Below are 15029 nucleotides of genomic sequence, written 5' to 3'. Positions count from 1 at the left end.
CTCGACCTTTCAAGCTTCGATTAAAACCGAACACGGCATATACTTCATATAATTTTTGAAATTTTTTGGATGCACTGAAGAGCACTGTGACACCCAAAATGCCCACCAGTGCTGGCTAAACTTTGGTCTTCGGCACATTTGCCGGCCGTCAAGTTTATTTGGAAATGCCATGAACAAAATGTCTTGTGCGGTTTTAGTCGAGGCTATCCTCCAAAGTAAAATAACATTAGTGGCCTAAATGATAGAGCGTTGGTCTTACGTACCAAAAGTCCTGGGTTCAATCCCAAGTCAAGTCAAATTTTTAAGTTCTTTTTCAATTTCAACTTTCTGGTTACGAATTTCAAATCATGGCTTGGGTTTAGTTTTGAGGTATTTGGTACATATTGTGTCTCTAATGTGCAATGTATACATGCTCGGAAACACAGCTTACTGCTGCTTGGAAATACAGCCTATTGCTTAGCCGACATACTTCTACTAGGCTACATACTATTGTTAGACACTAGTAACTTGCTGATTTTCTTTATGAATTCTTAAATGCACGAAAAGAAACTAAGTACATTGCAGGAAAACATCAGGTCTTATGGACATACTCGTGTTCTTGCAATGCGCAGAGCTTGGAAATGGTTTGGATTCCACCATAAAATATGAGTTCAAAGAGTGTAGTACAATAGATTTATTACTCAAAATGCGTAGAACGTATGAGGCTTATTTCTTTCAAGTAATTTAATATAAATATGAATACTATCAAAGTGTGCCGTTACGAAAAGTTTGAACATCACTGCTTTGAACAAAAATTAATTACATTCAAGCATAAAAACTTATAAATATATAATTTTTAATTATTATCATCTGGTTTAGTGGATCATCATTTGAAGGTCAATGGCAAAATGGAAAGCGTCATGGATTAGGTGTTGAAACGAGAGGACGGTGGATATACAGAGGTGAATGGACACAAGGATTTAAAGGACGATATGGTGTGAGGCAGAGTGCAACATCAACAGCAAAATATGAAGGAACGTGGGCAAATGGCCTTCAAGATGGCTATGGATCAGAGACTTATGCAGATTCAGGTATTTAACATAAATATTGAAATAGGACCTTATTTATTATTTAGCCATTTCACTACTGGCGCTTAAAGGCTAATTTTAATTTCATCATGTCTAGACATTAGAATGTCAGTGTGTAAATTCTTTGTGTCTTGTTACTTTATTGTAAACTTTATAAACTGACACAATTTCCTCTTTTTTTTTTGTGAAAAACTTTCAAATTTTATTTTCTTTCATTTTTTTTAAATTTAGGAACATATCAAGGACAATGGCTTAGAGGCATGCGACATGGATATGGTGTAAGACAATCAGCACCATTTGGACTTGCATCGAGATTTCGACCTAAATCAATTAGAGCTTCACTCACGTCATTACGTAGTAATGATGGTAATAATAATCAAGCGCCTACACCAGATCCAGCTGAAAAGCGTAATCATCGTGTCGATGATTCTCGTGGTGGTTTTGTGTTGAAAGCAAAATCCGATGAGCCGCCGCCAAGACGTAATAGTTTAGTTGAAAAGACGAAGAAAGGTCTCCTGTCAGGACTGAAAATACGTAAGCAGCGTAGTACAGGTGATCTTGAGAAACGAACAGGTTCCGGTAGCATACGATCAACGGCATCAACTGCATCATGGATAAGCACAGAGTCATCACAATCGGGCATCACTAATAAGTATGATTAAAATTTATTTTTTTATATCCAACACTTTTATTTATGCTATTTTATGTCCATTTCACAGGTCAGTACATACAGACTCAAATGCGAGCTTTATTGTTGAAGATGAGCAGTTAGATGGTAGCGTTACAGAGACTTATATGGGAGAATGGAAGAATGATAAACGATGTGGATATGGAATTTCAGAAAGGAGTGACGGTCTTAAGTAAGTTTTATAAGCTCTATGTCACAATACAACACAGCATCATCATAATAATAAATCAAAATCTCCAATTTCATTCCTTATTATTCTCTCTTTTCTCTTTCTCTTCTTTTCATTACATCATTCCGTACGTTTCTACACATGATAATTTTTTGTAGATATGAAGGTGAATGGTTTGCAAACAAAAAATATGGTTATGGCGTTACGACATTTCGCGACGGCACAAAGGAAGAAGGAAAATATAAAAATAATGTGCTAATCACTAGTCAGAAAAAGAAACATTTATTTTTGATTCGATCAGCAAAATTTCGTGAAAGAATTGATGCGGCTGTCGATTCAGCACAACGTGCTAGTAAATATGCATTACAAAAAGCTGATATTGCCATATCGAGAACGGCAACAGCTCGTGGTAAAGCAGAACTTGCTGATGTATCAGCTGATCATGCGCGTGTTGATTCGGAAGTAGCTATACAGACAGCACGCGAATTTGCACCTGATTTTAAACCCGCATTATTGGAACGTTTTGAGAGGATTCGAGTACGAGAACGATTCCGAAATACAACAGTTAACGATGATGCTGCAAAAGCTAAATTATTAAGCGATAATCAAGTGACATCTAATCAAACGAATAGCATTGTTAGTCCAAATAAGCAAACAATTTTAAATCAACAACATAATTCACAACAACAGCAACAGCAACAACAAATACAAGCACAATCATCAAGTAGCCTATTAAATCCAACAGCACCAGCACGTCGTACATCCGTAAATCCATCAGCGATGCGACAACCATCTGTGGATTATACAATGCAAAATAATACTTCAATATATGCTAATAAAACAAATCCAGTAGATTATAATAACACGTTAGGACATAATCAACAATTTGGACAACCACAACCACCTGGTAATAGTATGGGTGGATCGGGATCAGCATTTAGTACGCCACAAAAATTAGCACAAAATAATAATGCCAATAGCGTACAACAACAATATAATCAAGCGACTTCAAATATTTCAGTTCAACAATCACAACATAATCAAATTTATCAAACCAGTGCTAGTCATTATCAACAGTCAATGAACCAATCACAAGAGAATTCCTTTAATAATTATCAACAGCAACAGCAACATAATTATAGTGATCATCAAGGTGGATCATCATATACTGATCCCCATACTGGTGTTCGTAGAGGTTCTAGACAAGTATCTGATAGTGGTCGTCCAATGCTTGGTGCCATCCATCAAACATCAATAGATCATTTTGATCATTATAAACGTCCACCAAGTCGTGATTCATCCGTTGATCGTTATACGAGGGCAGCTAGTCGTCTCGGTGCATCACGTCAAGCATCGGTTGATCGACAAGCAATGGGCAGTTCGCCATCAGCGAATCTAACGCCAGAAATTTCAATTGATCGTAATGTGAGAGCTGGATCACAATTGCGCGGTACAACACCAGCGCCAACAAATATAAATGGTTCAGTGTTAACAGGTGCTATGGGTGGTGGAACGGGAAGTACAAGTGCATCGCGTCGTGGATCAAGGAGTGGTACGCCAGTGTTTCAACAACAAACATCAATACAGCAAATTCAGGCACATTATTCAACTCCAAATCAGCCATTTGAGGATGTACTATTAAGACAGCGAACATTAGGTCAAGATATAATTCCATCACCCGGACAGCCAAAACGTACTGAGAGTCTCTTTGTGCCGCAAAAGCCTATAGTGAGTGGTGGTGCAGGTGGTGGTATGGGTGGCGGTGGTGGTGGCGGATCAAAAGCAGCAAACAAGGTGAGCATGTGTCAGATATTTATTGCAACAGATTTGTCAGAATATTTGAAATTTTCTCTGCCTTTTTCACCGTCATCATCATCATTGATCATGCATATATACTCATTCGATTGATGATACCGACGACAACGACTATAATAATGTGTGCATGTAAATGACTAACACATTAGACAGTCTCTAAAAAATATATAAGGGAACAACATATACATGCACTTTTTATTTACAAGTTGCTCATGTTGATAGTTTTTTTTTTTTTTACCGGACAGAATGTCTTGGTGATCTTCTTCCTCTTTTCTCATCTCCCGCGACAAACTCGATGATGATTTTCGTGTTTATTATAGAAAGAAAAATAATTTAGCTTAAGTTTAATTTTAGCCTGTTCGTTATACACTCCTCGTTAAATGTATAGAATATAGCATCTCATCTGCTTGTGGTCGCAAAAGTGACTTCTGAGAGAATTTTCCTCAGTATCGCTCTGAATGCTTGAAAGTGAAAATATCTGATAACATATTTCTCCTAAAAAAATATATATATCCAATAGTTTATTATTCAGCCTACGGACAGAGAAATAATTAAGACTAAAATTTATATCCCAACTTGTCAGCACTGCTGTTGAATAATAAAACAAGCAACAAAGAATTTCGGGAATTTGCATTAAAATTAATTTTCGATTAATAAAAAAAAAAAGTGAAGGAATATAATTGATTAATTAAGGCAGGCACACAAGAAAAGCAGAAGTAAAAAAAAAATATATATTTGCCTGCTTGCCTACATCATCTTAATAATTATTCAGTGTTGTTCATTCATCTATATATTCTTGTCGTGGTGCCAAATTGAATATTGGATATACACACAACACCCAGGCACATTAATGTTTCAACAGTGTGAATGAAAAGCTGTTTCTCTTTTTTTTTATAATTTTTCAATATCGTTTCCTTCCTTTTTTTGTTATAATTGTTAATCGAAATAGAGACAGGCAAGAGAGAGAGAGGAACAAGCAAGCAAAAAAAAAAGTATCGAATATAAGATAATAAGTAGATAGATACAGTATAGAAAAAAAATATGTGCAAATGTTAATCCATTAATTAGATAAAGTCAAGAACGAAGGAGAAACAGCAACAATATAGACATTTCAATTCAGACTTTATAGGAGGAGGAAGAAAATATATAAAAAAAAAAGTATTTAAAAACCTACATTAAAAGATGTATGGGAAAATCTTTTAAGTCATTTTTCGACTCGATTTTAATAAACGATTGCTACTTAAGCGCATTTTGTTGTTTATGTGAATAGGATTAAATGCTTCACAAATGATTGGTGTTGGCTTTATATTTTTGCAATTATGGATATGATCATTTTTGAACGAACTAGGACAGTGGTGGGTGACTTATGTGCTGCGGGACACTATTGTACTTAGTTAGTTAGTTAGTTACTTACTTACTTGGTAGTACAGATTAAGTGTGATCGCTGGTCGTCTAGATTAAGTGCGATCCATGGCCTCCCTCAGTTGATACCCGACGCTGGCTCTATTGACAGCCACTGACTGCCAATAAGCAATTCCTAGTGTGATTCTATCTCTATCGATGGCTTTTTTCAATGAGTTCTTTGGCACACTATGGTGCTTCCAAAAATGCTTGGAAATGACATGAACCAACCAACATATGTCGTTTCGGTCAGGGGTAAGGAACAAAGTGTGCCATGAAGAAAAACCAGTTGGCCAGCACTAATCTAGAACAGAATTGGCATGACTTTGAGAGTCCAGACTCTAAAAGTCCAAAAAGGCGCTTCCACTCTGGAGGTCTCTATTGGAGTAAGGACTTTAATGGAGGGGACTCGAATTTTTTGGGAAACGCATCTAGTGGAGTCAAGAAAACAGTGGAGGCACCTCTGGTGGATCCAAGAAAACAATGGAGGCTCCTCCATATTAGAGTCTTACCAATTCTGAATCTAAGCCAGTGTATGCAGCCCTTAATTTTTCATAGCGGAACCTTACACAGCATGCGATTCAATAAGTCGCAGCACTCAGTGTGCCTCAACACACAGCTTTCCCACCACTAGTTTCCACAAAGTCTAAGTATTGTTCTATCAGCAAAAAAAAAATCCATATTGAATAAATTTCTTTTATTTTTAGAATCAAGTCTTAATGTGCTGATTCTTATAATAAGTCATGGAAATAAGAAAACAACTAAATAGAATTAAATTTACTTGTTTTAATCTAGACATTAATAATATTGAAACAATGAGAGTTCATTGAATGTATCCATAAATTCATATGATCAGCGGTGCTGTTTTTGTATGTTAAGTTTGAGTCAGGTAGAGTTTGGATTGTTAAATGTATAGGAGGTTTGCTAATGAAGTCATCATGTAGATAAAACCGAGTGGAACAAGCTGCAATTAGTCGATCTGTAGGATATCTAGAAGTAAACATGACTTATATTGGCAAGGGACACAAATGTCAAGTTTCTAACTAGAATTAAGGTCGACAAACCTTAGAATTTTGAACAATTTAAAGCAACACTCTAGTGGAGTGCTGTCCAAATTGTGTGCTGTCTGTTTCGATCAAGTCCTATCAAGATGTGTTGAATGCAAACAAATTTGAACAACACTGCTCTAGCGAAACCTTCAGATGTGTCGCAAATGTGTCGCAGATGTGTCGCAATGGTATGACGTGACACACTCAATATACTCGGTTAGGTATAGCAATTAGTGTAGCTTTAGATTCACTAATTAATAGTGTGATCTATTAAATGCATTCTGAAGTATTTTTAGTCCAGCCATACCTAAGAACCCAAACTATCAGAATATCCAGCACCACTGATCATCAAACCCTCCAAAAGCGCTTCAATCTATTAAAATCGATCATTTCTCTCCAAACTTGTCTGATTCTCTTTGAACAATAAAATATCTAATTTATCGATCACTGTCAATATAAGGATGCATTGGTACCAACCAGATGAAGAAGAGGAAGATGCTGATTTGATGTTTTCGCCAGCATTGCTAGCACGGCGAGCATCAGAAAGTTGGATTGATTCGGCACCCATTGAGGTTGACTATCATTTTACATAATTATTTTTATTTCTACATTTTTATCTAAGATCTCATGCCGAGACTCGTTATTCTTTCTATTCTCAATTCCATCTTTCAAGACTTGCATAACATAAAGTCTTATTCCTCTGACATTTAAATTAAAATAATGAAAAGTCATACATAACAATATCTAATTTATATATTTACTTCTCTTTTTTTTTCATTTCTTTTTATGCTATACGTAATGAACATTCAGAGCATCCCAATAAACGTGACAATTCAGCGGAAAAAGTCATTGCCAGATGTTCAACAAATACCAGTTAATAAATTGATGAGTAGGGAAGAAGTGTCGGTATTAGGTTCAGCACGTCGTGAAGAAGTTAGACGTCAGAAAGATGAATCGGATCGATATAGAGCAAATCCGTTACTTTATCTCGTCAGTCCACAAGTAAAGGTATGTACATGGCATCTCTTTTTAATTTCCATTTTCCATTTATTACTTACTCTACACCATGTGGTGGGTAACCTGTGTGTTGCGGTACATGTTGGTGGTGAGCCAAAGCTGAAATCATGCACGGTGTACGATTCATAGCATTTTCTGGAGTGCCGTGGCACACAAGTTGCTCGTAACTGTTCTACATTAGTGGACAACCTGTGTGTCACGGTACATCTTGGTTGCAAGCCACGATCAAAATTGCACACGGCATACGGTTTCATTGTATTTTCTAATGTATCGCGGTACATAGGTTGGTCACCACTGCAATCTAGTGGTGTGCAACCTTTGTGTCACGGCACACTTAGTTGGTAAGCCAGAATCGAAACAGTACATGGTGTAGGTTTCATGGCATTTCCAATTTTGGCACCACATCAGTGTGCCGCAGCACACAGGTTGGTCACCACTGCCTAACATTGATGGGCAAATTGTGTGTCATGGTACATCTTAGTGGTGAGCTTCAATCAAATCCGCACACGGCGTACGATTCATGATAACTGCTAGTGTACCGCGACATAGAAGTTGCTCACCACTGCCTTACATTAGTGACCAACCTGTGTGTCACGGCACACTTTGATATTAAGCCACAACCAAAACCACACAGAGAATATGGTTCATGGTATTTTCTAGTGTACCGCAGCACACAAGTTGCCCACCACTGCATCTCTACACAAATATTCTATTAGAAGAGATTACTTCTTGATTATGAGATAGATACGATAAATATAAGGAAGAATCTCATTAAATGCTACTTACAATTCACATAGTTTTAGTTCTTTTAATTCATTTTTTTTTTCCTTTTTAAACTCAATTCACTCTTTTTCTGTTTCTGTTTCGGAAAGGAACTTGCATTACTCTTAATTGCATGCATTTCGTAAAGGCAAAGAAAAAGAACAGAAAATTACGGCACTCATGAGTCAGAAACAGAATAAGAAACTTTTTTGTCTGACTTGATAATTTTCTCAATTTTAATTTACTTAATTTGCAAGTTTTTTAATCTTTTCCTAAGAGGAAGTCTCTCCTTAGCTAAAGATTTAGCCTTTCCAGTAAATGAAATTTTTTTTGTGAATATTTTAAAAAATTAAAGGATTTTCTAAATTCAACACTAACCTCTTTAATTACTTAACCACACTTTGTACATTCGCCATATTAACATAAAAGCTTTTGCTTGGTTTTCTTTGCATTAATTAATTCAATTAATTAGCATCACGCGTGTATGAAAAAATAAAATATAATAGATTGTAAAGTTTATTTTTATGAATCACGATGAATAGTTAGAGCGCATTTTTTCAGAATTATGCATGATTTTCAGTAGAGGATCAGGAATTGAAGATTTTTCTAATTTTGAGGCATATGACTGTTTAAAATTATATATCCGAAGAGCACGAATCGGTTAATCGATCCAAATTCAGGTCACATGCCGGCGTGACTTTGATATGGTGCTGGATATAAACTGAATCTGGCACCAACTCAGAGTCACGCTGGTCTTGGGCTGAATTTAGTCAGAATCCTTAACCAAATCAGAGTTACCAAATTCAAACTGAGTCCGACATCAAGTCAAAGTCACTCTGGAGTGAACCCAGATTTTTGATCGATTAACTGTTTTATGCTATTCAGGTATATATTAAGTTTTATGGTTTGACAAGATACTATTTACACGAACAGCATAGTTCAGGAAAATTTCATAAAAATGGACCATCACTGTGTTGTCAAACCACCCTCATGGGTAATCTGATGGCATTAGTTTCAATAGAGGCTTAGCTAGGGAACCTTCCTTTAGTGGAACAAACTGCAACTAGTCGATCGCATGTCTAATCATAGATATGATATTTGTAGAACTTAAAAAGATATGTCAACTATCCCCAAATATACTGGAACTTTTAGTCATAACCTAGAGAAGCGCATATTGGTTAATTGATCCAAAATCTGACACCCGACATGGTTCGGAATTTAAACAGAATCTGGCGCAAAATCACAGTCACACCGATCTGGATCGATCAATTGATTTGGGGTATTCAGGAACTTGATTTACGGTCAGAATTCAATTTTACACTTTAACATAGTTAATACTGGTTAATATGAGATTAAGCTTTAGCCATAGACAATAAAAACCATTAAACTTTTGTTTTCCATAAAACTTTGAAGGCTAATCCTATCAGTAGTATCCTTACTACCAATCTTTAGATTAAATAACAGACAATAAGCTACCCACAAACACATTCCAATAACTTCCTAGTTTGCAAAAGTTCATTTATAAACGACTTGTTGCTGCACTAAACTTCCGTCCATTAAGACAAAATGCCAACCAATAGAAATTCCATCCATAAATGCCTTTCATGATATGAATAAAAAGACAAAAAAAAAATGTGAATACTTTTCATTCTTCATATTAAATCACTTGAAAAACTTTTTATATTTTTCCAGGGTTGCTAAACAGGCATCTGTGATAGGCAAAAACTGTACAAATTCTTGATAATTTGTATGGTTTTCTTACAAATCAAAAGCAAAAACCTTACAAATTCTTGATAATTTGTGTGGGTTTTCTTACAAATCCATACAAATTACCAAGAACTTGTACGGGTTTGCCTATAATTTTGGAATTTGTACGGTTTTTGCATTACAAATCTGTACAAATTATGAAGAATTTGTACAGTTTTTGCCTATCATTTTAGAATTTGTACGGTTTTCTTGCAAATCCTCACAAATTCTCAAGAATTTGTATGATTTTTGTATGTCACAGGTTCCTGTTTTGCAACTCTGGATTTTTTTTTTTCATTCCTTACAATCCATGAGTAAACTTGGCTTTTATGTTAATTTGCGCTGCTGTAATAAATTAAATATATTCAGCCCCTTTTTTTCCCTACCTTTTTTTGTTTGGTTTTGTTAAAACACTTCCATATTACATAGACTCACACAACTAACTTTTTTTTTACTCCTTTATCCTTAATAAAAACTTCTTTCTTGCTACATTATTTCAATTATATATTTATGACACATTGAAATTTTTATATTATTTTTTTAATTTCAAAACTTACCATCCCGCAACTAACAAAAAAATAAAAAAAAATTTAAATAAAATCTAAAAAGAGAGATATATAGGTACGTTTTATGTTCTATCTAAACGGAAAACCATTTTGATGTTTATTTGGTGTGTTATGTTCTGTTCCTATTTTGTTTTGAATGTCAAATGAGATTTTCTATGAATAATTATGTCGTACTTTTTGTGTTTTATAATAAACTCGATTTGATGGCTCTTTTGGGTGTCCTCATATGTAGAGGATAATCTCTTAGGACCTTTTATTTGTCCAACATGTCAGGCAGTTCACAAATCATACTTTGTGATATGGTCGTGGAGTGTTTTTCAAATATTTTTGACCACGACACAAAGCAACCACATATGTAGTTAAATTTGGTTTACTGCCAAACTTCACGACATAATTGAAAGATTTAATGATATTAATATGTACCGCGAAGATAGAATTTCCATTGCTCTAGGAAGTTTGAACTCCACAAGTCCAAAAAAGCTAACAAAATTAAGTCCTGCAAATACACGATTCTAGTTTAAGCATGGGATGAACACGACCCACTTAACAACATAAAATCCACTAATTATCATAAATATTTGGATTTTATAAAACCTTTGGTGTAATAAACGATTGGTTCTAATTGAGCATAGCCGATCAAGTACCCTAATCAACTAAGAACCAGACCTGCAGAAGTAATTATGTGAATTGTCATTCTCTAATCAAGATCTTTGTTGATAAGGGCTAGTAGCAAAAGATCATATATTGGCTGAAGTTGCGCAATGGTAGGGTGGCCTAATGCTGTGATCTCAAAATATTTCAACAACATCTCAGCGTTCTAGGTTCGAAACTCGTCATAGTGATTTGCCACTCAGGACTAGAAAGACACCATAAGGTGTTCTAATTAACCTCACTAAATGAACTTCAATGAGTATATATGCTATGCAAAGGTGCAAAGCTAGAGATGTGGGTGGTTTGAGAGTCGAACCTCTTTTCCTTGTATGTGGGCACATAATGAATTTTCGAATGATTTCGAGATTAAAATTCTAGAAACCCCTCGTAAATTTCTGACTAAGCCCCTGACAATCCCCAGAATATGTGCATAAATGTGAATATGCTTAAAATATGCTCTATTCCTGTAAAATTCAAGGTCAATTTCAAACCCTTTCCCCATCCTGAAATCCCAATCAACCTCTGATATATCAAACATTTGCCTGAAAATAAATCGATGCAAAATAAATTTTGTTAAGCACACAGAGAGAAAATTGAATTTTGACATGCAATGGCATGCAAAACTTACATCGACATTTAAATAGACAACATCTATTTTTGAACTGTTACTAAAAAATGTAATAATTGAAAATTGATTCTCATGTATATTATCATGTAGCCTCAAAGTGTGCATTTAATGTCTTTTAAACGAGATACAGAAATAATAAAAATAATTTTTATTGCTGTACATTTTCATAGAAAATCTCATTAATACCTCCGCATTCAATCATCAGCATGAGTTCATAGAATCATTAATTTAGCCTAGAGTTCCCTTTTTATTTGCTTAGCAACATCACATTTATTGCATAAAATTTTTTTTAATCATTTCTCATTTCTTTTAATTTTTTAAAAGCAAGTTTCGGAATTAAACGATACAAAATAACGGAAATTGCTCAGTCATAAATATTTAATAAGAATAAATCGCATGATGAATGAATTTTTTATTTTTTTTATTTTTTCTTCATAATACGCTTATATGAGAAATATATAAATGCATGATATCAATATCCATATAATGTTGTTGGCGACCAAAAAATATGAAACGAAAAAAAAAAAATATGCAATTAAATTGAAGGAAATAAATGTTGCTCCATTTCAGAATGAGTGGTGATGTTTGGCTTTATGACGCCAAACTGTATGTGGTAAAGGGGTGTAGCTAGGGGGAGTCTTATATTATCTTTAATTGAACTAATAAATAGTCAGAGATATTGCAGCAGTGGCGTTGTGGTTAGAGCGTCGGACAACCGACTTTATCGACTTGAGCTCGATTCCTAAGGATAGTCTAGTCAGGCTGAATGCTTTTTCGCTGTTTCTGTATGCTCTTAAATTGAACAAATGTTAAACCAGCGAATCAGCAGCAGTTTGTGTATTGATGATCCATAAATTGTGACTACGTACATTACATTGGCCCTACCGACCGTAACGACTCAGGTTTGATCGACCCAGAGAAAGTCTAGTCGGATTCAGGTTCTTTTTCACTGTTTCTAGCCACACCAAATCATGACAGCAAAATAGCAGCAATGACGTAGTTGTTAGAGCGTCGGACAACCAATCCTGACGACCCGGGTTCGATCCCAGTCGGATTCTCGGGTCCTTTTTTTACTGTTTCTAGTCTCATTAACTCGGTTCGTGTATTAATGACCTTCAAATTGTGGCTTGGATACATAGCATTGGCTAACCGACCCTAACAACCCGTGTTAGATCCCAGAGAAGGGTGTAGTCAGATTCTGATATCAGTTTAGTCAGATTAGAATGTTTTTTTGATGTTTCTAGCCACATAAACTTGGTTTGTGTGATTCATGACATACAAATTGTGGCTAGTTACCATTTCATTAGCCAACCAACCCGTATACCTGGGTTCGATATCAGAATCCAAAGTCTTGTTGGATTTAGATGCCATTCTAGTCGGGTTTTGGATGCTTTTTCGCTATTTCAAGTCACATTAATTCTATTTGTTAATTCTCACGACTTACAAATTGTGGCTAGGCACATTGTATGGTATATCCTAGACCATGCAACTGCCCAAAGTTTAAATTCTTACAAAAAGGATCTAATAAAAAGACTCAACAAAATTGGACCCCCCTTTTACAATTTTTACATACACCCCTGTGACATGCACGTTCAATACTGAAGTGGCGCATCATTCTCATCTTACAAATATTCTACTGGTGTTTTATAATGGACAAATCTTGCAATAGCTTGAACGAAATATTAATAATGATATTTTATTACTCTCTCCATCTCTTTTTCTCTTCCTTTTTTTTTATTCATCATTATGCACCACAGGACTGGTTTTCACGCCAACAACTGATTTTGTTGGTTCTGATAGTGAACATAGCATTGGCAATTATGTTTTTCAAGATGCTCACATAGCGTCAACTATTGTCCGCAGAATCATTAATCATTCGCCTTAGAAACTGGCAAAAAAATGGTAATGTAAATAAATTTAAACAGCATAAAATTTTTATTTAATTTCCTTTTTTTTTTTCTTTCTTTCTTTCTTTTCATTCCTTACCCTCCAACTACATACTGCTTCCGCAGAAGTGAAAATGAATATAATTTGATCAAATTTTCTTATATCATTTTGCTGCTCGAATTTATTATGTCAAATTTGTTTAAGCAAAAAAAAAAAATAAAAAATTGAAAATATTTAAATATATATATATATAAAATATATAATATGAAGATAAAAATGACATGGCCTACAACTTTGGACTCATTCAATACAACAAAGAAAATAAATAAAAAAGAAAATAATTAAAAAAAATTTTTATATACACAAATTTAAATTGGAATTAGGATTTAACAAAACAAAATAAATTGAAAATCTTTTTTCGGATGGATATATAAAAAAAAAAATGGAGTCAATTTTTTTTCTATCTTTTTTGCATATACTCGGAATATATAATGGAAACACTTGTTAACTATTATAGATTTTTTTTTTTAATTTATTTAATTTTTTCGATGTGGAAAATAAATTAAATTTGCCTGAATTACATGAGGTGGGGGGGGTTTGGTATTGGGTGAGGTTCCATGTCCTCAACATTAAATTTGTTATATTTTTTTTTTTTTCATAAAAAACCGCAGCAAAAAATTTCGTCAATGCGGCAAACATTATTGGCAATAAAAAAAGAACACGAAAGCTCATCAGATACCAAGCCCCCAATTTAGAAATTGTATCAATGAACACACAACAAAATGGGGGGTCGTTCAGATATTACGTAAATCTTGCTCTTACTTAGGAGAGTGAGAGGGGGGGGGGGGTGTCTTAAAAAAAGAATAAATATTTTTTGTTAGTGAGAAAGGGGGGGGGTCCTAAAAAATTAAAGTCTCGATTTTTCACATTACGTAATAGATGAACAGCCCCCAAACTAAACAAAAAAATGATAAACCTGAAGACTATCAAAGACTTTTTTGTAGAAACAAAATTTTTTCTCTCTTTCCATTTGGGGATTAAAATTGATTCTTATTTTTCAAAAATCGTGAAAATAATAAAAAAAATTTTATGAATGAATGAAACATTAATCTAGAATTGAAAATCGAAGATATATATATATAAAAAAACGGTAATAAAATAAAAAAAATTGAAACAAATTTTCTGATTCTTTCATGCCTTAAATTGAAATAGAAGAAAGGGAAGTGAAGAATAAAAAAAAAAAACTTTTTTACATTGCAAAGAATGAAGAGAGAAACTCAATTGGATATGAAAAGAAATAAAAATAGTGGAATTTTTCACAAAAAGCATAAATCTTTGAAAGAATAATTTAAAGAAAATTTTTGTCTTAAAAAAATAATAACAAAAAATATTTATCGGAAAAAAAAATAAAAATGGAAAAAATTTTAATATTTTTTTTTTTTTGCATTTTTTTAAATATCATAATTTCAATTTTTTACATATAACTGATTCCTACATGCTCTTCATTTAAGAGCGTATGCTTGTGTGGCGTGGGAAATGGAAAAATTTGTGTTTTTTGGACGTGACTTGGCCGTCGTGAACTG

The 15029-nt window shown here is 34.2% G+C and overlaps 1 protein-coding gene across 3 annotated transcripts in view; it reads left to right on the top strand.

The window, feature by feature from the left end:
* Positions 1–14281, top strand: part of jp (junctophilin) — a 28961-nt gene extending 14680 nt beyond the window's left edge. For all 3 annotated transcript variants that reach the window (XM_070650645.1, XM_070650644.1, XM_070650643.1), the window contains exons 3-9: positions 859–1070; positions 1299–1719; positions 1787–1927; positions 2083–3718; positions 7000–7197; positions 13317–13461; positions 13572–14281. In XM_070650645.1, coding sequence (XP_070506746.1) covers positions 859–1070; positions 1299–1719; positions 1787–1927; positions 2083–3718; positions 7000–7197; positions 13317–13403 — 2695 coding nt within the window. In that variant the 3' untranslated portion in view covers positions 13404–13461; positions 13572–14281. The remainder of the gene's footprint in view (positions 1–858; positions 1071–1298; positions 1720–1786; positions 1928–2082; positions 3719–6999; positions 7198–13316; positions 13462–13571) is intronic.
* The last annotated feature ends 748 nt before the right edge of the window (positions 14282–15029 follow it).

Source organism: Chironomus tepperi, unplaced genomic scaffold (genome assembly GCF_022539635.2).
Source record: "Chironomus tepperi strain 1889 unplaced genomic scaffold, CSIRO-AGI_Ctep_v1 contig_445, whole genome shotgun sequence".
NCBI lineage: Eukaryota > Metazoa > Arthropoda > Insecta > Diptera > Chironomidae > Chironomus > Chironomus tepperi.
The sequence above is the reverse complement of the archived record's forward strand: the minus strand, read 5'-3'. Positions and strand labels throughout refer to the sequence as shown.